Source organism: Fukomys damarensis, unplaced genomic scaffold (genome assembly GCF_012274545.1).
Source record: "Fukomys damarensis isolate Sample0158 unplaced genomic scaffold, DMR_v1.0_HiC HiC_scaffold_16, whole genome shotgun sequence".
NCBI lineage: Eukaryota > Metazoa > Chordata > Mammalia > Rodentia > Bathyergidae > Fukomys > Fukomys damarensis.
Window position 1 is genome coordinate 85453991 of NW_022900928.1, and position 27275 is coordinate 85481265.

Sequence of the window (27275 nt, forward strand, 5' to 3'; positions counted from 1 at the left end):
AAAAAAAAAAAAAAAAAAAAAAAAAAAGCCGAGTGTGGTGGTGCACTCCTGCAATCCCAGTACTTGGGAGGCTGAGGCAGGAGGATCACTGTGAGTTCGAGACCAGTCTGGCTACATAGTGAGTTCCAGGTCAGTCTCCACTACATAGTGACACCCTGCCTCAAAAAACAAAACAAAACAAACAAACAAACAAACAAACAAACAAAAAAAAAATATATATATATATATATCAACTAATATGAAGGCAGAAAGGTTTGAGATATTTTTAATTCCACAAGGTCTCAAGAAATATCTTCACAGCATCCTCTTTGTTTTGGAAGCTCCCAGAGGTTGCCGTATACAAAAAGAGAGATGGTAAATCAAGAAGAGATTTGAATTCAGAACCTGGAGACTCAAAGAAGTTCTGGTTTAGCCAGCCAGTCTAGAGAGCTTTTATCGCACTGCAGGGGAGTGGAAGCCTACCCAGAGACACTGGGTGTGAATTAAAATGGGCATAGAAAATCGAGTGGAAAAGCAGTCCTTTACTGTTGATTGATTGATTGGTTGATTTGGCGGCATCAGGGATTGAACTCAGGACGTTGTACTTGCAAGGCAGACATGGAGCCACTGAGCTAAATCCCCAGCCCAAGCTGAGTCCTTTATTACAGAATGCACATGAGAAAGGATGCGGGATTGGCCAACTGAGGCTCAGTGTGAAGACCTCAGTGATCACGAGACACTGGTTGGCAAGGCCCATGCTGTCCTTGTCCTGAGGCCAAGGAGGGGGCGTGTGTGGCTAAGTGTGCACAGCAGGGAGCAGGGTCAAGCCACTTCCTCACCCCAAACTGTGCCTAGCATTGAAGTGCCAAGAATCCGCAGGCCACAGGCACCCACTTGTTTAGAGACGCAGTCTCAGTGGTGCTGGAGACAATTTGCCAAGTTAGAGGCTCTACTTTTGTGTGAGTCCAGGCAGGAAGGCTACAGGCAGCTGCTTTCCTGGTGCACCTCAAGGGGTATCTGGCACTGTGCTAGTTTGATAAACATGCCAAACAAGTGAGATGTCCCTGGCAGCACACATGTACACAGGAACACACAAGTGTGCACAAACAGCCTAAAAGGTCAGATTTAGCCCCGAATTAAAAGCAAGTTCCCAAAGTGTGCTGTGAGTGGGTCCTGCCCGGATGCACAGGGGCCTTTCCAACCCTGTGCACAGTGCCCTCAGAGTTGGGTAACTGCCCTCCCAGACTCCCTTCATGGCACACACAAGACGTGTCTTGGGGAAGGATGAAGCTGAGCACACAGCTTCGATTATTCCCAGGGAAATGGAGAAAATGTACAAAATGCAAATCTGATATTGTTTGTGACCCATTTGGATGTCATTTACTGGTGTGAGCACCGGTGAGCATAGACTCATGGTGCCAGCGACAAGGCCCTGAGGATTCTAAGCCCATTACAGCTGGATCAGAACTGAGATCTGACTCAATCTTTGCCACTACCAGAGAAGTTAATGATCAGGAGAGACGAGCGGTTTTTTGGGTTTTGTTGGGATTGAGGTTCCCAGGGCGAGAAACACAGGAAGGTACAGGAGCCCCAGAATATGGCAAGTGACATTGTATGACACATTGTGGGAACAGCTGACATTCCACCAAGAAAAGACCAGTTCTGCCCAGTTTTGTTCCCCTGCTTGGGGTGCATTCAGCAAGATTCCTCCCTTCTGCAGGTGGAGAGGTTGAGTCTTGGAGAGTCTGGCAGTCACTCAGGTTGCAGTGGTCACTGAGACCTCTCCCCTGGGCATTGCAGCATCCCTGACCAGGGAAGAGGTGGGTGGAGGGGCAAACAAGCCTTGTCCTAGGAGTCCCTTCTGCAGTTCCCACAGTGCCGCAGCATCCTGATGGAGAGGACAGGCGCTGCCATAAGGTTGGAGGCTGGGCTCAGGCTTGCAGTGTAGACAAAGCACGAACCGCTCCACTCTTAGCCTCTGTAGTCTGTCCCAGTCCTGTAGCTCCTGCTTGAGGTCCAGGAAGGCTTCTGCCCTTGACAAGAATTCTCCCCAGGAACCCATGCACTCTGCTCAGTGTTCTCACAGATACTCTGAGGAAAAGGGAGTGGAAGACAGAGAGCCCACCTCACCTTATTTTCTGTGCTCTGGAGCCACCTTGGGGAAAGCCCAGCTCCTTCCAGGGAGGCAGCTGCCCCAGACTTGGCTGCTCCCTGGTCCTTGCCAGAACCTTGCAAGTGTGAGGGTGCTAGGGATGAGACCCCAGCTTCTGAGCTGTCCCATGCCCCTGCTTTGGGAAAGGGAAAAGGGGGTCACTTCTTATCTACTCAGGGATGCATGGCCAAACCAGGCCTTGGTGCTGTCTCTTCCCCGGATATTTGTGGCTCTACTCACACACACACTTTAGTTTAAAGCGAGTTATTGTTGGTTATGCTTGGGGCAGACAGGTCACGTGACCTTGCCCAGGAGGTTTCCAGTCTAAGTAAAAGAGACAAAACAATTCAAGGAATAGAAAATACATCTCCTGCAAATGAGAGGCCACTTTCTGCCTCAGAGGGGAGAGGTTATTGGCTTCTTTTTCTTCTTATTCATTCTTTTTCGCCTGGAGGGTAAATTTTCCACTATGCCTTGCTGTGAAACCCTCTAAATGGGAAATGCTGTGTTAATACGCATTTATAGCATCTATTTAAGAGGAAATCCAGCCAGTTTACATGGGAAAGGCTGCCTGGCCTCAGCCTCCACAGATGCCATGGAGGCAGGAATGCTGCAGGGTGGCTGTGGAATCATCTTGGTGCCCACTGCAAGCTCAGCAACCACCACCCTTGCTGCTGCTCCTGCTGGGAGGGTGAGATCCAGGAATGCCATATACCTCTTCCAGGAATGGTATGTGCACACCTGCAGGAGGTGGGAGCAGAAGCCTGGGTGATGTTCATGGGAGCAGAAGTGTGAGCTGGGCTTCTCCTCCAGCTCCCCTGGGCCACCACCATGCAGAGAGGACAGGTTGGACTGAGGCCTGCATTCTGTGGTCTCAGTCTCAAAAGTACCTTTTCCAGGCTGGAGAAGGAGTATACCTTTCCAAGCCCCTCCTCAGAGGCTGGGGTAGTGCAGCTCTGCTACCAGGAGGAGGGTCCCACCCCTGCCCAGCTTTCTGTCACTTCACCCCCACTGCAGCTCCCAGATGTGAGGCAGCACTGGCGCCCTGGATGCCCCATCCCAGGAATTCCCAGGTCAGCTACTACAAGTGACTTTGGGTTTGGATTTGTGTCCATATCAGCTTGCTTGTGACACTTTTCTTAAGGGACAGTTTAGGCCAAGTGAAGGACAGGTATCATTTAGCTTATTCCTGTGGCTACATGGGTGGGTCTATCTTGGGCAAGGGACCATCAGCAGTGGCTACAAGCTTCCTCCTTATCCCATTTGGGAGGGGAGAGGTCCTGGCCACATCTCAGAGGTGGTTTGGGACAAAGGACTCTAAAACTAAGCACTTTACCCTACCCTTGGATAGAAACACTCATTTTGTTACAGGTCAGGAAGAGAGGCATAGGGGCTGCAGACACCTTGGTCACACAGCATGAATGCAGGTCACTGGCCTCAGTGTTCCTTTTCTGGGACCCCAGAGTTAGCAGCCATCATCAGGGCTCTAATGTAATCCCCATGTGATGGGCCCCTTCCCAAGCTGTGGACGCCATGACTATAGAACCACAGACTAAACAGCTGAGGCATAAACTGGGGAACACTGCTCAGGGACTGTCCCAGTGACAAGCCCAGGCTCCTCCCACAGGAGCATCTGGGGTTCTGGCCTTGAAACCCATAGGGGATGGCAATGCAGGCTGCAGCTGCTCAGTCCAGAGGACAATCCCTTGGGCTCCTTCCCTCCATTCCTCAAAGGCTCACACTTCCCCAGCACCCACCTCATCCCACCACGTAATCTGCCCCAGTTCCCACCTGCCTCTACACAATGCCAGCACACCAGCAACCCTTCCAGGCTGCACCCTGACCCTCTTGGGGGTGGGAAGGAGAACACACAGCTCAAGATATCCTTTCACCCCGTGCACTCTCTCAAGGGGTGGGGACAGAGTGCAGAAGGGAAAACTTGGTTGCCCAGAGTGCATCTGCTATGCAAATGGTCACCTAGAAATTATTCTGGGGGTGGGGGAACCATTACACATGATCAGAAGCTTCATCACCTTTCCCAGCTGTCAGTAGCATAAACTCTTCAGTCTCAGAAGTCTTTATTCACATCTTTACTTGGTATTCAATAAGGCTGTATATTTTACTCTCGTTTTGTTTTTAACATGTGTTGCCCTTACAGCAGTCCTCAGTTCACAGCATCACCGACTGAGCAGAATTACAAAGATTCATAAAACCCCACCAAATGCTAGCCCCACTCCTGCCAGTGGATGTCAGTCACCTACAGGGATGTGAGGATCAGGGGACGGGACAAGGTCAGGACCAGAGGATGGCTGGTGACCACAGAGTGGGGCCAGAGGTGGGGGAAAGGGTTAAGAATCCAGATTGGAGGGTGTGGCAGGATGAGGTTGCAGGGTTGGCTCAGCTTGGGCTTCTAGGCCAATGCAGTGAGGCCCAGGTGCAGCACCAGTGGGACCACAGAGGGGCTGGGCCAGAGGTGGGTGGGACCTGTGAAGGAGCTGGGGACCTGGGGGCGGGATCCAGGGGCAGGATGGCAGCTGGAAGGCTGCCACGCACTTCCAAAGGCACCCAGGTGGCCCTGCAGGTGGGGGCAGGGTGTCTCTGGCTATCCACACCCGAGCCACCTGTGTCTGCCACTTCCCTGCTGTACCGAGTACATGGGGCCCTCACGACTGCCAGTGGCCCTGCTGCTTCTGCAAGTCCTGCTGCTGGGTGCCATGGGATCGAAGGAGCCTGATGTGCGCTGTGGTGGTGAGTGCCTTCCACAGCTCCAGCCCTGTCATCCATCTCAGATCCACAGCAGAAGCCTCCCCCCACCACTGTTCCTATTCAGTGCCTGGAACCAGCCTTGCCTCTGTGGGTCCTGGTTCCCTGAGCCAGGGTTTTGTTTCCTTCCCAGACACATTTAGGATGGCTGCAGGGCACCGGCTTACTGGAGGGTTTGGGGCTTCTGCATTTCAATCCCTGGGCACTTTGGCAGTGTCTCTCAGGGTCCATCAGTTCTTGGTCACTGGTTAGTTACTGATGTAAAGACACCCTGGGTGTCTGGGTGTGACTTTGCCCCTGACACTGATGGGTGCCATCCCCAACCAGTCATGAAAGGCTTACTTGTCACTCCAAGTGCAGTGTGTGTGTGTCTGACAAGAGCCTTGGAGGTGTGGGTGTCCAGGTGAGACTGGGCTGAATAGGGGTGATGAGGTATGGCATCCTGGGTGTCCAGTGTGGCTGGCAATGAGCTGCTCTGGGCCAGCTCTGGGCTCAGTGGCATCTTGGGTATTGGGTGGGGCACTCTGATCTTTGCCTGGTGCCTTGGAATGTCTGTGGCCCCTCGTAATGGCTGTGGCATCTTTGGGTTGCAGTGGGTCATTATGCCCATCCCAGCTCTGTCTGGGATCTCTGACTGAGCTGAGCTGGCTTCCCCAACCAGGCTTGGGACTGAGAGGAGCTGAGGGGGAGTAGGATCAGGTGCCTGGGTGTGCACAGTGGCTAAGGACTGGGGCATTGTGGGGGACTGTGCAGCCAATGGGAGCCAACGGAGGGGGAGTTGGCTGAGGCTAAAGAGGAGAGAGAGGATGGGATAGAGCCAGAGGGGTCGGGTTCTGGGTCTTCCTGGGATGTCCCCTCACTAGGGTGTTAGTGAGAGCCTCTTCCTATAGCCTGGCACCCACTCCACCCCACACCCTGAGCACAGGCAACCAGAGATGCAGCTAAGGAGCCCACAACCAAAGACCCACCCTGTTGTCTGATGCAATATCTGAGGTTGTTTCACTGGGGGACCTCAGAAGTTCCTGCTTGAGTGTGATCACACATCCCAGGGAGAGAGGGTCAGCTAGGAAGATGGGGGACAGAGCAGGGCTGTGAGGGACAGGGCTCAAGGAAGATGAAGCCCAGGAGGCCTGGCAATGCTATCCTAGAGCAGGGTGTGGTATACCACCGTGCATCAAGGCATGCAAAAGTATTGACTTGTGATGTGCTCTGAACACATGAGGTACAGGGTTGGGCACACAGGGGCAGTGACACCCCAAGACAGGCTGGGCATCAGGGTGTGAGGTGGGGCCGAGGAGAGACCCCAGGACAGAGGGTGACATGGACGCCCCTGTGTGAGCGCCAGCTTCTGATGATATCTTTCTTTTAGGTTTTTTCTCTCTCTCTTGTCCCCCCACCCAAGAGGGAATATTCTCTATAATCCCTGGGAGGCTGAAACAAGAGAATTTCAAGGGTGAGCCCCACCTGAGCAACTTAGTGAGACCTTGTCTCAAAATAAAAATACAGAGGGATGCAAATGTAGCTCAGTGTGAAGGCCCTGGTTCAATCCCCAGCACCACACACATACAGGAGAAGGCCCCATGGGGTGAGACCAGAGGATCTGGAGGCGGGGCTGTAGTTGGTGGACTTTGCTCATCTGCTACTAGGACAGTGACTTTTGGGACCTTTGCTGAGCATCAGTGTCCTTGGAGCAAGCCAGACCTGAGGCTGTCTTCAGCCCATGCTTCAGCTAGGTCTGGCGGGAAGGAGCTCAGAATGAACGCAAAGGCCTCTGGGATAAACAGCCTACTGAGGAGAGATGGTACCCTTGGTGCTCTCTGATGCCTCCCTCCCTGTGGAGTCAGTGGTGTGTGAGTATGTGTGTGAAGTGTACAGGTGTGCATTTTTTTCACTTTCTGAGAGGATGGGAATTAAACCAGAGACAGAAACACCTGAAAACAGGCTTTTATTAGGGGGATGGGGTGTGGAGGATGGGGTGCCCCGATGTCTCTGACAATTTCAAGAGTAGAGGGAGGGGCTGGCTGGGTGAGGTTTTATATGGGCAAGGGGGGAACATAGTGGAGGTAAATATTTGGCTGCAGCCAGAGGTGAAATTTAAATCTGTTGGAAAGTTTAAATTTCCCAGTGGGAAGGACTAGAGGTGGGAGAGTTCTGTGGTGGGAAAGCTGGGTCTTTGTTTCCCTGGAGTGATTTATTATCTGATGGGAAGAGCCTTTTAGGGTGTGGGGTTAGGGACATTGTATCTAGCAGGGAATTCCATCATGTTGCTGAGACCCTGTGCCCAGCACTCAGAGCATTTATAGGATTCAGTCCACATCGGCCAGGAGGACAGCTGCTCACGTCACATGTTCCAGAAGCAGAGAGCAGGGAGGGACCAGGAGGGGGACACACCCTTCCAGTCCACCCCACTGACTGCCCAGCCAGGCCCAGCTTCTAACACACATTCGGCTCTGATTTGGCCACCTCCCACCCCCTCTGCTTTGGGACAGTCTAAGCATGGACAATGTGAGTGTCCCTGGCGTGTTGGGTGTGATGCGTGTAAGTGTGCCCATGGTGTGAACTCACGAGCATCAGTGGTGTGTTGAGAATCTCGTGCACACCCTCCAGGACCCATCCTGTGTCCTTGGTTACTGAGCCCCTCATAGAAGACCAAAAGCTGTGGCTTTGGGGCACAGCTTCTGGGGTTGTGGGCTCATCCCCAGCTCCTTCCCAACCCCTGTATGGGGTCACCCCAGGGCTCACCCTGGGCTGCATCTGTTGAGTTTATTTCTGCCATCCTCTCACATCCCTTCCTTGGAGAGAAGGCTGAGGCAGGATTCCTCCTTGTCCTGGGATGGCCCTGTAAGGTGGGTTCCAGCAAGGCATTGCTGCAGGTCCCTGCTTCTCCAAGGCCACCCACACACTCAGCCAGTCTCAGCCCTGTCCTCTTGCCAAGGGGTTCAGACTGGTGAATAGAGCTGATCTCTATCTCTGTATCTCATGTCACTGCTGGCAGACCTCTCACCAGCCCTCAGAGAGGGACCCTTGGGCCATTGATTTAGTGACATCTACCAGCTAAGGATTGATCCACTTTTGTTACACTAAAAATGCTTTAACAAGTTCATTTGGAATCAGAGACAGCAAGGATGCTCCTTAGGTTTGGATGGTGCCCCCAAAGCAGGGGTCCTTTGGAGCCATGGGATCAGAGCACCCTGCCCAGGGCACGCAGCCCTCGGCTGTGGAGAGAAGAGGTGGGGGGGGTAAACGAGCCTCACTGTGGATATCAGTGAAATCACTTGGCCTTGCAGTTCCTGTGTGGTCACATAGGCTGTAGGACTGAGAGCAAAAGATGAAGTCAAACCCGGTGTGGTGGTGCACACCTGTAATCCCAAGACTCAGGAGGCTGAGGCAGGAAGATCACTGCGAGTTCAAGGCCAGCCTGGGATACATAGCAAGGCCCTTTCTCAAAAACCAAGCAGACAAAAAGGATGGAGTGAGACTGTCATCAACCATCGCCTGTGAACAGCTGCTGGGTCCCCAGTTCTTTAAGCCAGAGACAGAAACACCTGAAAGCAGGCTTTTATTAGGGGGACGGGGTATGGAGAATGGGGTGCCCGGCTGTCTCTGACAATTTCAAGAGCAGAGGGAGGGGCTGGATTCAAAAGGGAGTTTCCCAACTGTGCCCAGTGAAATGTCTATGAGGCCACGAAACGGGGCATAATGACCTCACAGGCCCAGCCCCTTTGTCTCCTGTTTCCCTGTCACTTGCCCTCTGTTCACATAGCCTTATTTTTCTCCAGCACTGTGTCCCTTGGCTGTCACTAACAAGCAGCCACACAGTCTCAGTGGCACTTGACTCCAAGCTGCTGTGGATTCGGGTCAGGATCCCGGCTGAACACAGCTCTGAGATGTCCCCTGTGGCTCACTGTGATCTGCCCAGAGGCTGCTGGGATGTGTCCTCCTCTTATGACTGCAGCAGTATGGGGTGAGGGGGAAGCTGGGAGCCTCATGAGGCCAGGCTCAGAGCTGGCTGTGTTATTGCCACATTGCAGACATCCCTGGGTGCCCCTAGAGTCCCCATGTCTGCAGGTGCTCAGCTTCCCGCTGTAGAGGAGAGTGGCATTCACACAACCCATGCACATCTCCCCAAGACTGTGTACCCCAGACGGTGCCACAGCTGTGCTCTGTGCTGGAGGCATGCAGCGGGGAAGCACCGGTATGGATTCTGGACTGAGGCAAACACTGCCCAGCTGCAGTTAGCTAATTCTGAGGGCTCAGAACCAGAACCAGAGGGCCAACTGCGCAGAGGGATGTCTTGCACCTGAGCCTGAGGCCAGTGGTGGGGTGGGAAGAACTACAAACCTATACAGCAAAGGATCTAGACTAAGTGGCTGTCCCAGGAGGGCCAGCTCCAACAGGGAGCCAAGGTGCCTGTCCCCAAGGCCTAAGTGTTCCTATCCTTTCACTCTCTGCTGTCCGCTGCCTCCTCCCTTGGCCCCAAGTGACTAACTGACCAGCTTGTCCTAATCAGGTGAGGCAGGCGACAGGCTGTCTGGAGCTGGTGTCTCCTAGGAGTGTGACCAAAAGGTGTCTTTCACTGGCCTCTGTGGCTGTAGTCTGCAGATCCAGAGCCTCTGCGTGATGTTCCTATAGGAGAAGCTCTGAATCAGAGCCCATGGCCCCATCACAGAGCTCTCTACAGTTTGGCAGCAGCCCCAGGGAGGCAATGGGTATCCCCGCTTTTCCTCAGATGTGGGTCCCTGCATGAGGAAGCCAGCTGCCTTCCAGAAGGGGCTGACCCACCACTCTCAAAATGATATCTCTGGCAGGGCCATCATCTTTGCTGGAACTGTCATGGGTATTCTTTGGCCTTTTGGGGGGACTTCACCTTTTCACTGGGCATGGCAGACGTCTGAGGCCCCTGGGAAAGGTGCAGAGCCTTCAGCTGTGTCTGAAATGCCTTGGCAATGGTGGAGTCTGCTGATGGGCGCAGCAGACTTGCCGAACAGAGGATGAAGTCAGCTTCCTGTTGTAAGGCCGCACAGCATTTGCATGGCCTGCCCTAGACTTTCCCTCAGCTCTGGGTTGTCATGGTTCCTCAGACCACACAGATACCGGGCCTACAGTTGCTCTGTGGGATAGCTGGAGGCAAAACGAGAGGGAAAGTTTAGGAGTGCATGGGTTTCTTCCCTGGTTGATGAAATGCTCTCTTGCACTCTGTGCTGGCTGCTTCCCATAGCCATGCTAGCATCAGTGGCAATGATAGCCCCATTATGAGCTCCGAAGATCCAGCATAAAAAGCAGTTTAGGAGCCTGCTCTCACCACCAAACTCAGGAGAGAATCTATGTGTGAGCTCTGCTGTTGGCCCTTGAATGCCTCTTTGTGATGTGAACAGGTATGGGTAGCATGGTGCGTAAGCCTGGACTTGGCCAGCATTGACATCATGGGTCTGTAGCCCTGCCCAGCTGACAGTCCCAACCTGCCTACTCTAAGCCTTGGTTTTCCATCCATGAAATGGGCATAATAACAGTATCTGCCCAGTCTCCCCATCTGAAACCCAAGGACATGCTCAGGTGTGCAGTGGTGTCTGTGCACTCTGAGGACAGCAGCGATTGTCCCTAGATGCGGTCCCTAGCTTCCACAGGATCAAGCTGGTGCTGAAGTCCCTGGAGCCTTTAATCACATAATGACTGGTTTGCACTGACAAGGGCTCAAGAGACAGGGGCCAGAGCTAGAATAGCCTGCCCCTCCTCTTGTGCAACAGCCAAGTGATAAACAGCTTGTTTTGTGCTTTTCCAGGCATTTCTTAATGCTACCAAGTATTTTATAGAAATTTAGTACTCAAGAAACTTGAAACAAAATCTTTCGAGGAGTCATCAATGAGAAGAACTAAATATAGGAGAAAGTGATAATGAGATTTGGAGCTGGGAATGCTGCTGAGGGGTGAAGCCTTTGCTTGGCACGTGCAGGCCCTGGTTCCATCACCAGCGCAGCAAAATATAAATAAATAAAATAAACTCAGATCAAGCAGTATATAGATAGACTGGGTTTCTGGTTACCTGGGGGGCTGATCAAGGACCCTTTTTTGCTAGTTCCAGGAATCTTCACACCCATGTGTCCACATTTCCGGCAGGGTAAACAGCATTGTCGTTCTAATCATAATTATCTCTCCCCTTAGCAACCCCAAGTTATTTCCCTGACATCAGAGATACTTAAGGATGGAGGTAAACAGAGTTATAGAGAAACTAGAACATTTCCTGGAAGACAAACTCCTCCACCACCACTTCCAACCTCACCTACCTTCCTTAGCCAATGCAGGAGAACTGTGCCCATGCTGGGGCTCTGAGTGACCACAGCTCACCGGCTAGACTGTGAATGAGGGTTTGTACCCTTTTTCTCTCCTGTCATGCACGCATCGTCTTTGCCTCACAGCCAGAGAGCATCTTAAAGTTGTTAAAATGAGTTCTGTTCACAGTGGCTCTGATTTTAGACCTGGAAAATACAATTTGGGTTAAAACTCAATGGGGAGTCCCTCCTGCACACGGGTTGCCGTGGTGATGGGGTGGGGGGTGCCGAGCCTGCAGTTTCTGCAGCGCCTCCGGCCTGGTTTTGCTCACACCAGCTGGCGGAGCCTCCACTTCCACCTGCTGCTCCTGAATGGCTGCCCAGCGCTGACTGCAGAGTGGGATGGTCCTCGGTCTCTGGCCGGCGTGTCCTTGCTAACACTGCCCTGAGTTCGTCCAGCTAAAGCATGGCAGAGGACAAGCCAGGCCTTTCCTGGACCCAGAGAATGGATCTCAACCTGTCTCCACCAAACCTCTCAATTGCTTTTCCACGCCAGTCCCTGGTGGGCCAGACCAAGACAGTCAGGCAATCTGAGTGCCAGGCAACCTTTGCCTTCTAAATGGCTGACTGTTGGGCAAGACTGTTTGGGCTCAGACTTGATGATTTTGAACCAAACAAATCTCATCACATGTCCCAGTGCAGGGGTCTGAGGCTCTGAGCTCCATACTGCAGTGATATCTCAAAGCTTGCAGGGACAACCAGGAGTGGTACAGGACATCAAACTTTGCTGAGATTACTTGTTGGAGTCCAACTGCGTGGCCCAAATGCATGTCAAAGCCCTAATTGGCCCTGTGGCTGTTTGGAGATAGGGCCTTTAAAGGTGTAGTTCAAGGAAAATGCAGTGTAGGAGTGGGCTGTGAGCCGACCCCACTGATGTCCTGATGCCCATAGGCAGATGTCAGGACACAGATGCATATAGAGTAACAGCCACACGAGCACACTGGAAGAGGCAGTGCCTGCAAGTTCAGGGGGGAAGGAACAGTGACCCCACACTGTGACCCCAGGCTGCCAGTCTCTAGGGGCCATGAGAAAGAGACTTTGCTGTTAAGGCTGCCTGGTCAGTGCCCTTGTGATGGCAGGAAAGAAATACATTGCTGAAGCCAGCACAGGTTTCAGAAGCAAATGACACAATCCTAATCAAAGTGGCTTAAACAGCAAGAAGAAATGGATTCAGTCACACAAACACAGCCAGTAAGCAAAGTAGCCCACGGTGATACCAACAAAGTAGTCAAAGTACCAGCTTCTGTCTGCCCACCCAGCTCTTGATGAACATTTTAGACTGATTCCCTCATGGTGCCACTTGGCTGCCACACCTCCAGCTATCACCTGCAGAGGACCAATCAAAGGCAGGAATGAGGTGCTGAGCTGTGCAGACACTGCCACCAGGCCTGCCCTCACATCACATCACAACACATGCCCATCCCAAACCAGCAGTGGGCAGGATGAGCAGAGTGGCTGGAATTAGCTGGAAAGAGGTCAGTTTTTTTGACATACAGATGCTTTTTTACTGGACAAGAGCAGGACTTTAGCAATAGAGAAAGAGGAAGTGGGATGGGAGCTGACAATCGCTGTCTCCTGGTTTTCCGTCAGAGTTCTGCCACTTGCCCTGGTCCTTGGTCTGTTCTGGCTGAGGCCGAAATGACCTTGGAAACATCCAGTGTTGCTTACTTCAAGTCCCGCAGGGTCCATGTGGCTCCCTCTCTTCAGTCTGTCCTTAAGCCCCCAGCACCTCCACCTCTCCCCTTCTCTCAGGGTCCTGGGCTCCGGGCTTCGCTTGTTCCTCCACCTCACCAGGCTCCTCCTCCACTGAGGCTTCTGCAAACATGGTTCCCCACAAGCTTTGCCTGGCCAGGCCACTCATCCCTCTCGTCCTATTACTTTCTTAGTGCCATCCCAATCTCTGTGGGTGCAGCCCATCTGCCCTACCCACCTGACCTGCACAGCCTCAGCCCAACTCAGGTGGAAGCTCCACTAGCTTCCCAGCCAGGGAGGGATAAGGGGCTGGGAGTCTCCTGCAGGTATTGCCTATGTGCATGTAGGCAGCCCAGAGGCGGGTACCTGGGGAAAGGTTAGGATGGCCCGGAGGTGACTCCTGCACAGCTCCTACTCCCCTCTATTCCTATGTGGCTGCTCATGCCTGGCTCCTACACCCTGGAGGACTCAGGGGATCCCATGGAGCCTGTATCCTGTGATACCAGCCCTCCTCAGTCACTCTGGCTGACCAGTGTGGCTGGAGCAGAAGGTCCTGCTGGTCCTGGATGCCCTTGCTTGCGATCCCTCTGCACCCATGTGAGCTCACTGATCACCCCAACAGAGGCTGGCCTTCCAGGGCATGGCTGTCACTTGTACTTGGTGACTGCCTCACAACTTGATGTCCAAATGCTTGTTGATTGTTAACTCTTGTAGGAGGAAGCAGCTGTAGTGGGGCCCGGTCCGCTCCTTGCCTGTTCCTGCCACGTAAATACTTCCATTGGGACTCCAGGCTGCCTGAACAGTGCTGGGACAAGGCACTAGCAGTCACCTCTTGTCAGCTGGCTGGAGAAGGTCCAGGACCTGAACCCCCAAGATTCCTCTGAATCTGCCCTGCTGACTCTGCCATCTCTTCACAGCTCCCAGGTCTTTCTCCTAGAAAGAGACAGGGAGGAACGGAGGGTGAGGGAGGGAGGCATGGGGTGGAGAGGCTTTGGGTCGGCTGGGAGGGGGCTCGCCCTCTGGCAGGCACCACGACCCGCCGCTGCCCCCATGAGGCCCCGCTCCTGCTGCCTGCTCTAATAAACTCTAAACTCCAGTGATTTAAGTGAAGATTTCAGATTAACATTTAAATTAATGCCGGACTAGAAATCTGCAGCCCGGTCGCTGATGTGACTCTTCGCTAACTTGTTCTGTGACCTGGGGCAGAATTTGGAAATGATCTCTTCTGGAGCCACCCTTCCATGGGGAGCCCACCCCCATCCAGAAGGGAAGCCACAGCTCCCCATGTGACAAGGTTGCCCTGACCCAGGAAGCTCTGCTGGACTGTGCAAAGTGAGTCCCTTCTCTGAGGCTGAGGTCCTGGGCAACTGACCATGTGACAAAGAGGCAGGCTGGGCGGCAGCCATGTCAGTCCTTGATGCCCCAGCTCCCACCTGGCTGAGCCCTGGGCCCCTTCCTGTGTTCCCATCACACCTGAGGAAGTGGGGAGCAGACCATCCAGAAAACATATGGGCCCGGAAATGGCTCTGTGGACTGAATAGTCCCCAGTGACTGACAGCCAGGCTTTCTGTCTTGCCATGGTCAATCCCCGGATGTGGGTTTTCCACTGAGAGTGAGTGTGACCCTATGGCTGGAAGGGTCTCCAGCCTGGGGACTAGTCCTTCCCCTGAGGGACATGGACCATTCAAAGTCACTCTGCATGGCCACTCACCAGTGCTCCTTCCCCTGCTCCATCCAAGCCTCTAGAGATACTGTCCCCTCTTTGGATGATGGCTGTGACCTGGGCCTGCCACTATCACCTGACTACTCAAGGCACTTGGGGGTGCTCAGTGACACAGTGATCACACCTAGGAGGCTGGCTTCCTGAACCTGTGTGGCCCCCAGGATAGCTGAGAGCAGGGAACTGGCCCTGACTGTGGCCCTGATAACCATGATGTGCTCCTTTCCACATGGTCAGGCAGGGCCAGCCTTGGGGGCTCCTGAGACTGGGGATACCACACAGCCTGCCGAGCAGGGACAGAGAGCAGGGACATGGGAACACGGTTCCCAGGCTCATCTCCAGGCCCTAGTCAGGGTCTCCAGCAGAGGGGGAAGGCACAGCAGTGACCAAGGAGACCGCATGATGGAGCAGCTGGTAAAGCCACTCCATGAAGAGTAGGTCAGAGACTGACAGCAAATAGCAAGACCTTGTCCTTTCTGATGTGTGGCTTTATCTTCTCCCCCAGGAAGAGGACACTGAGCCCCCTGGAGGGCCCAGCCAAGAGCTCTTCACTCAGTGTCCCTGGCGTCCCCTACAACTGATACCTGAGATAGCTCCAGTCCATATCCCAGCTGCAGGAAGTTTCCAGAATGTGGGTTCTAATGCCAAGGGACAGGGCCTCTCCTAGCTAGAGAGAGAAGGAAAAGGAGTGACCTGAGGGACAGGAGGTCACTGTGACTGTTGCTTCTCCACTTTTGCATACAGAGATGCTAAATGCTGGCATCATCTGTGATGCCTCTGACCAGGGCCAAGCAGCCTTCCACCCTGAATGATGGGCCTCAGGGACACAGCCTGCTCACTGGGATCTTGGGCCAAGAAGGACCAAGTGCCACACCAGACCTGAAGTTCAGCAATAACCACAGTGACCAGGGTCAACAGGACAAACATGAGAGCTGCCAAGGCTTGAGCTCCTGGCCTGCACAACAAGGGTATGTGTGAGGGCATCAGGCTCCCGGAAGCTGCTGTCCCTCTTAGCCAGCAGTGCCACTGGGGCCGTGGGAAGCACCCCCCCTCAGCACGCTGCCTGGACAGCTGCCAGCCCTGTGCGCCAGGCGTCTCCATGACCACAACAGCCTTTGTCACTATCCAGTCAGGCTGTGCCACCAGCTGAGTGAGCCTGGGCACAATCAGATGAGAGTGCCAGGCGCTGGGTGGGGGGTGACAGTGCCGAAGGCAAATCCCAGGCACACGAAGCTCCTGCAGCTCTAATAGGCAGACTTGGAAACACAGGCTTGAATCAGACAGGGGCTCAGTGTGTCATTCTCCAGCCAGGCAAGCCATTCAGCCCTGCAGGCAGAAGTGGGCTTGGGTATATCCATGCCCAGTTGCATCCCTTTGGGATGGCACTGTTGTGCTGGCTTCTCATCCACAGTCAAGGAAGAGAGAGGAAATCTTGTCAATTTCCCACTGATACTGAGGTACCATGTGGCTTTGCTTTTTATCTGTGAGGACAAGGCCCTGTGAGCTTGGGGATAAGGAAGATGGGTTCAGTGGGGAAAGGCAGACACGTGGCTGATGAAAGGTAACTTCCAGAGCATCCCCTTGGACCTCCAGTGCAGCAGAAGTAGATGTTTGGGAGCAGGATGCAGTTTGGGGCTGCATAGTACAAAGGGTGCTAGGATCTAATGCAGCCACAGGGACTTGCAATGTCAGTCAGGCTCATATTCTACTTTTGAAAGAGCAAAACACGTACAAAGTACAAAAGGGAATACAAGGCAAACGAGTCTCTGAGGGTTCTTTGAACATGGCAGTGAAGGACCCTCCCCATTCCACAGTCCATGTGACTGCTGGCTGCCTGTGCACTGCGTAGAGGGGCCCAGCGCCCTTCAGAACCCACTGCCTCTCTCCTGACCAGCTGTCCCGTGTCTTGTTCAGCATGCAGGGCCCTGATGGATGAAGTGGAGTACGATGTCACCAAAGCTCGGCAGAAGAAGACCAAGGTGGGCTCCTACCGGATCAGGCCTGATGGGACACAGGAGAGGAGAAAGGTAGCGGAAAAGAAATTATGTGCTAGTGTATAATTGCGGATATGGGCAATTACCAACCATTTATCCAAACAGCAGTTGGTCTTAATCTTCTAACCTTTCTCTTGTTCAGGGTATCAGCACTAAATTGCTTCTGAGTCCTGGGGGACCCAAAGTAATCTTTAAGCTTGAAATTGAAGTGCCTCTCTCAGCACCTAACTTTGGTGTCTTGTCAAGTTGGAAGACATTCAGCACTGTTGTTCATCATGATAAAAATAGCGCTGCCATGGTTCTTGGGCAAGACCAGCAGGAGTCCAGGAGCTGAGGGGTGGAGGCTCCAGGCTGAGCACCTCCTCTTGGGTTCCTTCTCCTCCTCCTGAGGTCTGCAGATTGGTAGTGGGAGCAAGGGAGGCGTGACCCATCCTCCCAGGGCTGATTCCTTCACTTGGCCAATGGGGAAGGAGAAATGTTCTTGCTCAAAGATGACTCCATGGGGCTCACCTCAATTTGATGTGTTAGTGGGGGTCTGTGGGGAAGGAGTCAGGGAAGCAGGGTAGGGGGCTGCAAATGTGGGTGCTAGTGAGCATCTAGGTTCTGCTTTTAGGAGACAAATCCCCACCCCAGTACAGAGGCTAAGAGCCCAGAAATCCAAACCTATCTCTGTCATTCTCAGTCACATCAAGAAAGTTGTCCTGCAGTGTCATGCAGCCTGTGCAAAGCTGAGCAGATGCTAGGCTTGGATTTCTCATCGCTGTGTTCATTCTCCCACAAGGCACCTCAAGATAGAACAACTATGGACCAGAGGTGTCCCTGCACTTCTAACTTCCCAGGTGGTAGCTGTCCAGAGAAGATGAGTGAGGTAGAGAGACTCTCGCAAGGGTGCACTGTGGGGAGGGATGGCATTCAATGGAAAGCACATCATTTGCCTGAGTTAAGAACAAGCAGAGGCAGCTGGGAACCAGGGATCTCTCCAGACTCACCTCCCTAAAAGGACCTCCAAGGACGACCCTCGAGAGGAATGTCACCAGAAGGCAGTCATGCAGATCCGCTGGCCATGGCTCTACCTAGTACCCAGTGCTCTGGGAAGCTGGTGCACAGGGGCCAGATGCTCTGCTTTCGAGGATGACTCAGAGACCAGGGAGGCCTACTGCACCCAGGGGACAGTCAGGGGCTGTAACACAGACAGACCAGGCCATGGCTGTGTGGATGGAGAGGAGAGGCAGAGGATGGTGTCCCGAGGCCCCTAGCATCCCACACACAATGGCCAATCTGGCTGCTCCTGTTCTGAAGAAGCCCTGCCCTGGGTGGGGGGAGCTTGCACCCTCCTGAACTCTGTGAATCCCTGTGAGTCCTTCCCCACTCTTCCTATAAACCCCTCCCACTCACCTCTCTTCTGCCTGGTTAGTCCACGGCAGCACTTGTGTCACCTAGAAAATACAGCTGTCCAGTTAGGAATGGCTCTTCTTTTATATGTCCTGCATGTGAGGTCAGGAGGCCTGGGTAGTGGGAGCTGTGATGGGCCTTTAGGGTCACAGATTCAGAACCCTTCCCCTCCTGTGCGCAGCCCTTACATTGTCTTTCTTCCCTTGGCTCCAGATCCCATGAGCAAGGGCTGCCCCATCCGGGGCCCTGGGTCCCAGGTCTCAATTCTAGTGGATCCTGACCAGCTGCAGAGGGGCAGCCTTGGGCATTGAAGGACTTGGCAGGACAGATGGGGCCCCAGCTCCCTCCCTGAGCCCCAACAGCCCCTGCTACCCACAGCCACTGGCTCCTCTACAGCACAGTACCCAGGTCACCTCCAAGGAGTTCCTTAATAAGGGTCTCACACCTGTTTCCTGGTGTCCTCAGAGGGTCGCAGCTCTGTCTCCTAGAAGCGTAATGGGAACTTGAAGCCTTCATGGGCTCCTCATCCCTCCTGTGGCTATGCCTTGGGGGCACACTGCACTGGGACAGTCCAGCTAGCACTGTACTGGGCCCCAGGGTTGCTGTCCCCTCTCAGGCAGGATGTGCTTGTTATGCACCACTCTAGGGGGCTGCTGACTCAAGAGGGACCTAGAAGGGACAGGGACAAGGATGCCAGCCTGGTGGACAGCAAGCCCTCAGGGGAGGGAGCCCCCTCTCCCTAAGTCATGACTAAGACCTCTGACAGCTGCCACACACCCAGAGAACCAGGGTGGGGGTTTGGGGTCTTGAAGGCAGACTTCATGGCTTCCTCCATGATTTGAGGCCCTCACAGGGCAGGAAGAGAGCAGCAGGCAGGGTGCGTGGTACTGGGGAATATGAGAAAACTAGTCCTGTTTATCTTAATTGATGTTGCCCTCAAGATAGCTGACAGACCTTCGAGGTTATCAGTTTTATGGAACAGCCTACAAAATAGGATTGCTTGGAGAAGCAGAGACTTAGTAATATACAGTATCTGCCACCTTACATTCACAGAGGCACTTTCTGCTGTGTTGGAATTATTCTCCTTCTCCACTGTGGCACATGATTGCAATCCCAGAACTCACAAGGCTGTGTCAGGAAGATCGTCCTGAGTTTGAGTGTAGCCTGAACTATATAGCGAGACTTTGTTTCAAAAATCAAACAAACAAAAATACTCTCCCTTTGAAGGGTTTATGTGCCATTCTCCTCCCTTTAAAAGAAGAAACTAAAAAACACAAGGACGTGAGTTCAATACCTGGTACCAAAAAAAAAAAAAAGAAGAAGAAGAAGAAGAAACTAAAGTTGCTTCTGAAGGCTGCTTTGTCACAATGAGTACTTTGATTCCACTTGCAAAGGTTTCTCTCCAACTTCAATGTTGGGGCGGGGGGGTCTGTAGCTGGTGACAGGTGAGAGGCCCTTCCTGCAGGCTTTGCTAAGTGGGGATGTCCCCAGTGATGGTTTCCTTGAGCTGCCACAGGCCACATCTGGTCAGAGAGACAACCCAGAGTGGTGGTACTGAGATGCCACCTCTGCTTCCTTGTTAGCAAGCTGGACTAATGGTGGTTTTGGCCAAAACAATGAATTGTCCTATGCCCGGCTATGCAGAGACAGATACTGTGTGTTGGCTTCTTGGGCGAGTGTTTGCTGCCTTTCTACAAGTCAAAAGTTAGACCTCCAAGATCAGGGTGTCAATGAATGCTCCTCCTGGGGGACAGGGTCTGGGAGACCATTGTGGGCTCACGCTTGCTCCTTTGTGTTGCAGCCCTGGGCTCTGGCTGCCAGACACGGGCCAGTTGGCTTACTTATCCCCTGGCAGGGCCTGGAGGGATTCCATAGTGCTGGGAAGGAGGTGCAAAGTGGAACACCAAGGCTTCCTCTGCCCTGGCCCAGTGCAGAATCAGGCCATGTCCTGTGCAAACCATGGCAAGTTCAACACCAAGCACTTTCTAGCTGCTGTTGTTTTGAGGCAGGGTCTTGCTATGTGACCCAAGCTGGCCTCTAACTCTCGGCCATCCTCCTGCCTCAGACTGGTGAGTGATGAGATGGCAGGTGTGCGCCACCCCCGCCCAGCTTTTTTTGTTCTCTTACACCTAATAGGAGTAAACAGAGCCCCTGAGTTGCTTCATTTTAGAAATATGGGAGATGAGCTCATGTGTGCACTGCTATGTGTGTGTGCACATGTGTGTATGTGTCTGTGTGTACCCAACACAAACACAAAAGTCGGAAGTTGCCTATCTCCAAGTGGACAGGACAGGAAATGTGGTCAATCCGGTTGCTGTGGAAGCCTGGGGGCTGCCATATGGGTGGAATAGTCGGGCACTAAGAGGTGCCTTGGGCAACCAGCTGGCTGACTCAGTGAAAGCGTTAGAGAAGGTTGGATCACCTTTCAACTTCATCTGCTGAGAAACCTGAATTCTTTTAGATTAAATAGGACTAGCACCCAGATCAATGCCCCCTGTGTTTCAGACTGATAGCCAAGTGGCTACGTGCTTCCAGGGGGCAAAATAAGAAACCCAGGAAGCTGGGTAACTTGTAATATAGTGCAATATGACTGGAACAGTTCTCTTCTAAATTCACATGTCGGAGCAGCTTATTGGTCCCAACCTCCGAGTGCCAATGCTGAGCAGTAAGACCAAGAGCCGATTAAACCCAAATACCCACCATCCATCCCTGATCTTCATTTTTGCAGCTTTCCTTTCTCTGTACCCCAGGGCTGCTGAGCTGCAGAGTGCACACTTGGGGTGGCATCCCTGTGGCAGAGGCCTGGGGACCTGTGCTCTTCCCAGCAGAGCCAGCAGGGGGACTTTTCCCTGGGGTATCCTGGACTCCACCACAGCCTCAACAAAGGTTAGCCACCCTCTCCTTCTCCAAACCCAGGGATTAAAAATTTACACCGTCCCCAGGGGTCAGGAGAAGACCAGTGACAAGAAATTGAAAGGTAAAGAGATTATTTTAGTCTTCTTGGTGGGCAGAAAACAATGAAGGGAGCACAGGCCAGAAAAGCTGTCCCTTTGATGGACTCAGGCAGGAGGGACTTGCCAGAAGCAGGCACAGGTGGTTACAAAGTGTGCATTTTCCTCTAACCCCACTAACATTTCTCCTGAAGTCAGAGGTGCTAGAGCTTCCCTCAGGCCTAGGTAGAGGGCACTGGGAAATCCAATTCGATGGCAACATTCCCTTCACAAGGGATGTGCAGGGACCGGAGGAGGGGCTGACAATAGGAGGGGGATGCAGGCACCTGTTCCATGCCTATTAGTGAGGGACTCCCCACCCCAATGGGGGTGCTGGGTTTGCAGGTCTCTTCCCTCCCCTCCCTTGGTCCCAGCCTTACAGTGGCTCGGCAGGGCTTTGAGGAGGGTGAACTTCTTACATCTGCCCTTTCTCTTGAGCAAAGGGTTGGGTGCCAGGGCTGTCCCATGTGTTAACTGCCAGGACTAAAGCTGCCAGGGGATTCAGGCCGCTTCCTCCGGAGCCCTCTGCATGGAGTGGGGAAGTGGCCAGGTGGCCAGGAGGAAGACGCAGGGTGACGGAGGTGAGGGCAGGTGCTCTGCAGGTGTGTGTGTCTGTGCATGTGTGCACACATGTGTGTATGCATGTCTGTCTGTCCCAGTGTCTCTGTGCCGTCTAATTGCAGTGAGAGGACACAAGACTCTCCCTGTGAGTAAACACCTGGAATGGGTGTGCACTTGGGGGTTGTGAATGAGCCATAAAGAAGAAAGTGACATACTCTATTTCCTGAGGGCAGAGAGAGGAAATGGATTTCCCCCCCCACACACACCTTAGGAGCTGGGCTTTGCTCCTAGAGTTTCTTGGATCTGACTGAAAAACAAATCCCAACATTTGTGAGGAAGAGGAGGACAAGGAGAAAAGAGCACACAGTAAAAGGACACATCATGAGGTGTCCTGGGTCTGAAGAGTGGAGAGCCACCTTCAGGGAGTGGCTCAAAAGACATTGAGAGGGGCACACAGTCGTGTGGCCCACATGGGCCCAGCTCTCTGGCAGGAGGAATTGATGGGACTTTCTCTGTCATAAATCAGCCGTGAAGAAACGGTCTGAGCTTTCAGAACAGTGTTCTTCTCTTTAACTCCAGCATCAGTTTTGCTTGCAGGACATCCTTTGCAGCATGGATCCAAGTGGATCCTGACCTGTCTTTTCTAGCAGAAGTTTCCACGCACATTCTGTGGTGTGGTCTCTGGTCCGGAACCCAAGGTGACCTGGTCCCTGCACTGTAACACAGGCCCCAAGGAGGTGGCCACTCCCCAAGTCCCTGCCGTGGTTGCCGGACATTCCAGGTCACAGCGGTCATTAGATCAGGGCTGATGTTCCTGCAGGAGCTGCTGAAGCCCTGCAAAGCTTTGCCCATGGCTGAGGCATATCTCAGCCTGTCACCACTGTCCCTTCAGACTGTCACCCTTCAGCCTGACATTCTTGCTGGGATTTCCTGTTTGCTGTCTGCCCATTTGTGTGTGGCTGAAAAGAGTGAGTGCTCCCAAGGGTCAAGCAGGGAGCTCTTAGGAAGCAGAAATACAAATCAGGAATTATCCCCTTTGAATGCTGACTCTGTTCCCGCTCGCCTGCAGCCCCCAGCTGACAGGAGGTTCTGATCCCGGGCTGCAGAAACAGGACAAGCAGGAAGCCGTAAAGCAGCCAGTAAAGACCAGGGCACCCCAGTATGCCACGCTCTGCAACCTGCAAGCCAGGGTCCAAGAGTTGAAGACCTTGGATGCTGCCTAAATACGGTCTAAAACTTCCAAACCACATTGCTAGTCCGACACCCAACATTCAGTTCACACCTTGTAGGGGGAAAAGCCTGCGGATTTAGCCTGCTGTCAAGTATCAAAGCCCAAGTATCAAACAGAACCAAACACAGACCTGATTTCTTGAGTTTTGATTTTAATATTATAGACATTTACTGTAGAAGGTAGAGAAGGTGAACTATCAAGTACAGCATAGCTTGAAATCAAGACTAGCATAGCATGCCAGAGCATAAGCCCAATTTTCTCCCTTTAAAAAGTATGAGTCTTGGGCAGGTGATTTACCTCAGTGGTTCTGCTGCCTGCTTCACAAGCACAAGGTCCCAAGTTCGATCCCCAGTACCAAAAAATGTATGAGTCTTGCTGGGCAACTTAGTAATTTAATTTAGCAAGACCTTGGCATAAAAATAAAATAAAATGGGTTGTGGATGCAGCTCAGTGAAAAAGCCCTGAGTTCCATCTTCAGTACCACAAAACAAGAAATTCTGTATTGCAGGGAGGGAAGAATGAATGTTCCTGCACTGGACATCCCCTGTGACAGCACGACCTGGGAGCCTGGCCACTTGGGCCTGGGTGTCTAGACTCACAGGCTCCCAGGATAAACCTGGATGAGCCACGTGCAGACGGAGGAGGGACCCTCAGAGGGCAGTAGAGGCCTCTGCCCACTGGAGTCACCTGGCACAAGCCTCCACCCATGCAACCAGGTGTGAAGCAGCCACTCCCAACTGGGCAGTCCTGTGTCTACAAGACCTGGGGCTGTGGCTGAAAATGTTCTGCTGTCACCACAGCAGAGGATGAGGCCCCCGGCATGCAGCAAGTAGAGTTAGGAAGGGACCTGCTCTGTGTCCTATAATGCCTAGGACCCAGCATACAGCCCTTCTGGAGCTTCACCGGCAACAGAGTTGAGGGTTCAGAAACCCTGGAGATCAGGAATTCTCACTCCCATCCAGGGCTCCAGCATTTGAGGGAGGTCATGGCCATGGTGTATACAGAAGCACTCTGCTGGGTATGCATCCCTACCCTGCCTCTGGGAAGCCTGGCTGCCAGTGTGGAGCTGCAGCTACCAGCAGCATGGGGCTGCAGCAGTAGTTAGATCCAGTTGGGAGAGAGTGGCAGGCGAGCAGACGTGAGGGGGTCGATGCCTCATCTCTGCTGGGGAAGCCATAGGGCTGAGCGATGCCCCTCAGAACCTGGGCCTGCCAAGAGTCTCAGCCTGTGACCACACTGGGTCCCACTGGAGTTGGAATGGGGCCCTCATAAGAGAACCAGAGAACATTTGGTCCTCACCAGAGAACATGTGAGGCAACAGAGACACAGTCTGGGGCCAAGAGGTGAGGAGAGCCCTGCATGGAGTTTGGAGCACAGGCACTATGGACACCTGGGCACCTCGGTCTTGGACTTCTGCCTGTAGAGCTGAGAAAATGGCCTTCTGATATCTTAAACCCGCAGTTTGTGGGGCAGTGGTTTGCTGCCAGCCCCATGGGATAAATACAGGTGGAAACATGGAAGTCTGCCAGCCCCAGGGAAGGTGCATACAGCAGGACAGTGGCAGCAGGAATCTGCAGCTCAGGGGCTAGATCAGCACAAGCAATGTAATCTGTGTGCTTCAGAATACTGCACATAACAAGCTGTGCTTTTTGCCACCCTGCTGAAGCCACTTTATTGGGGTCCCCCGCTGTGGTACCCAGCTCTTAAATCCTGGAACACTCATTGTTGGCACCCAGGGTGTTCTCCTAGGGGAAGAATCTCTGTCACCAGGTCTCTAATGTCCAAGAGTCGTTTTAAAAGGCCAAGAAGGTACGTGCTGCAAAAAGTGGGATCCACATGGTGCTCTGCAGAAGCAAAGACTGCATTTGCCTTTCCTCCTGGCACTGGAGGGGGCTCTGACTTCAGCTGAATTAGGGGTCACCTCCCCCACGGCCTCCTGCTGGCCATGATCCCCTTCTCTCTAAGCCAAGCTCTGCAGGCTTTCACACTGCCTCCAAGTGGTGGCAACCACTTTCCTTGGGCTGGTGCCCCCACAGTGCAGCCTGGCGTACTGCAGAGGAGCAGGGTGACTGTGACCAGGAGCCAGTGTCACAGCCATGAGGACTGGTAGCACTGCCTGATGGATGGACCTGGGCCCCCAGGCAGCAGCCCCGTGAATCCATGAGATGAATTTAAAGCAATTAAAGGGCTGCTGTTGTGGACTGAGCTCAAATGGAGAGATTTAAAATTTTCTATTAAAAGAGGTCTTACTCTCTTGACTGTTGCTTGAGTCAGGTGAAGAAATAATTAGGCTCTTTGGGCCCTTCTCACACCCCTTTTCCTCGATTTTCTGTAAACAGCAGAGGAGTTCTCTGACCATAGGGGAACTGAGTGCTGCTTCTCTCTTTCTGAAAATGTGGCCTTAAGGGTCATCCCTTATACTTTAGGGTTCCCAGGTTCCACTAATAAGATCACCTGCCTAGCAAGGTGGGTCTCAAGCTGGCCTGGTGCATCAAAGGAAGACTGGAGTTTCTGACGCTGGTGGTCACAACCACATCTGGAGAGTCCCAGGGTCCTCAAGGCCAAATGTGGAAGGCTTGGTCTCCAGCCTAATACCCCTGAGAGCCCGTGGAGTCTTTAAAGTATGGGATCTAGTGAGTGGCAGTTAGGTCACAGGGAGCATGCTCCTGAGGGGATGCTGGGGCCAGGCTCCCCCCTGTCTCTCCGCTTCCTAGCCACCGTAGGGTGAGCAGCTTCTTCTACTACTACTTCCTGCCATAATATGCTGGCTCCACAAGGCACAGAGCCATCTGACCATGAACTGAGGCCTCCAGAATCATGAGCCAAGAAAACCTTCCCTCCTTTATTGCTATCTAGCTCAGGGTTTTTGTCCCAGTATTGGAAAGCTGACCAACATAGGCCCTATAGGAAGCAGTGACAACTTAGAAGTCCAGGTCTCACACAGTCATGTTAGTAGAACATGCAGGTGTCTGATGACTCTACTTTGGATTTTCAACTGCTTCTTCATTAGTAATTTTAAGTAACATGTAGGGGAAGTGGGAAGGGTAGGGGAAAGGAAATAAGGGAAAAGAAAAAAAAAACATGAGAAAATGAAAAAATGGAAATAAAGTATTTGTAAATAGGGAAGGGAGGAGGGGGTGAAGGGAGGGCAGGCATAAGGGGAAAAATTGAGAACCAAGACCTGTCATGTAAAGGTACAAGATCCCTGGGCCAGGGACTTGGCTCAGTGGTTCCACCGCCTGCTTCACCAGTGCAAGGGCCTGAGTTCGATCCCTTGTACCAAAAAAAAGACAAAAAAAGGTACAAGATCCCAACAATGAATGTAACTTTACTGTATACCTAAAATGTACTAATAAACTCAATGAGGGGGAACAAAGAGAGAATTTTAAGTAACAAAAGTAATCCATGAGAGTTTAACTAGAGATAAAATAGTCTCTTATCCTCAGTTTTGCTTTCCATGGCTTCAGTTGCCTACAATCAACCCAGGTCCAAAAATATTAAATGGCACATTCCAAAATAGACTTCAGGGAGAAATGTCACATAACACATTGTAAAGACAGAATTTTGTACCTAAGATTTATAATTTGAGAAAAACTCATAAAATCGTCATTTTCAAATATTACTGTTTGAAGCTGGGTGTGGTGCGCACACCTGTAATCACAGAATTCTGGAGGCTAAAACAAGAAGATCACCAAGTTTGAGGCCAGCCTGTGCTATACAGGGAGACCCTGTCTCAAAACAGAAACACAGTTGGAGATTTAGCTCAGTAGCACCACACCTGCCTTATGAATGCAAGGTCCTCAGGAGTTTGATCCCTGGTACCAAAAACAAAAACCCAGAAGTAACAAATATTGATGTTTGGCAATCATGGGTAATGGGATTGACAGGGTATTTGTTGGCGTGTTTAGCCTATGGAGTCTAAATTACAGCCAATTAAAAGCACTCTTACAGATGCTGTGATTCTGTGCTGTGGTGACATAATGAGCCTTTACACACCTAATTCTCTGCTCACTCCGTGTATCCTTCATCATGATGATTTACCACGAGGTCTTCCTTCTCAAATATCTAACATGGGAAAATTAATTTTCATCTTTTAGTTCATGCTGACATGGTAAGAAAAGTTTCAGCATAGGCCAGGTGTGTATGTAGAGGAAGAAGAGAGTACATCTAGGGCTTGGTACTTCTTGGATTTTTAGGAATGTACCAGAAGCCTTGGAACACATGCTCTACAGATGAGGGGTCGAATGTACATGGGGAAAGGTCTGTGATCTACCTTGCTCATCCTGTCCACCCCCCAATATCCTCCCACTTAGACAGATGCACATTTACTGTTTTCTGGGTTTGGTGAGTTTTTAAAATAAAATCTGAAGGATATGGATCTATCTATTTATTTATTTATTTTGTACCAGGGATTGAACTCAGGACCTTGCACTTGCAAGGCAGGCAGCAGCACCAAAGAGCTAAATCCCTCGCCAA

At 52.4% G+C, this 27275-nt stretch overlaps 1 protein-coding gene across 1 annotated transcript in view; it reads left to right on the plus strand.

The window, feature by feature from the left end:
- Window positions 1-4785: 4785 nt before the first annotated feature.
- Window positions 4786-27275, plus strand: part of Cnpy1 (canopy FGF signaling regulator 1) — a 44360-nt gene continuing 21870 nt past the window's right edge. Inside the window, exons 1-2 of the mRNA XM_010642266.3 lie at window positions 4786-4879; window positions 16546-16658. Of these exons, the coding sequence (XP_010640568.3) occupies window positions 4786-4879; window positions 16546-16658 (207 nt within the window). The remainder of the gene's footprint in view (window positions 4880-16545; window positions 16659-27275) is intronic.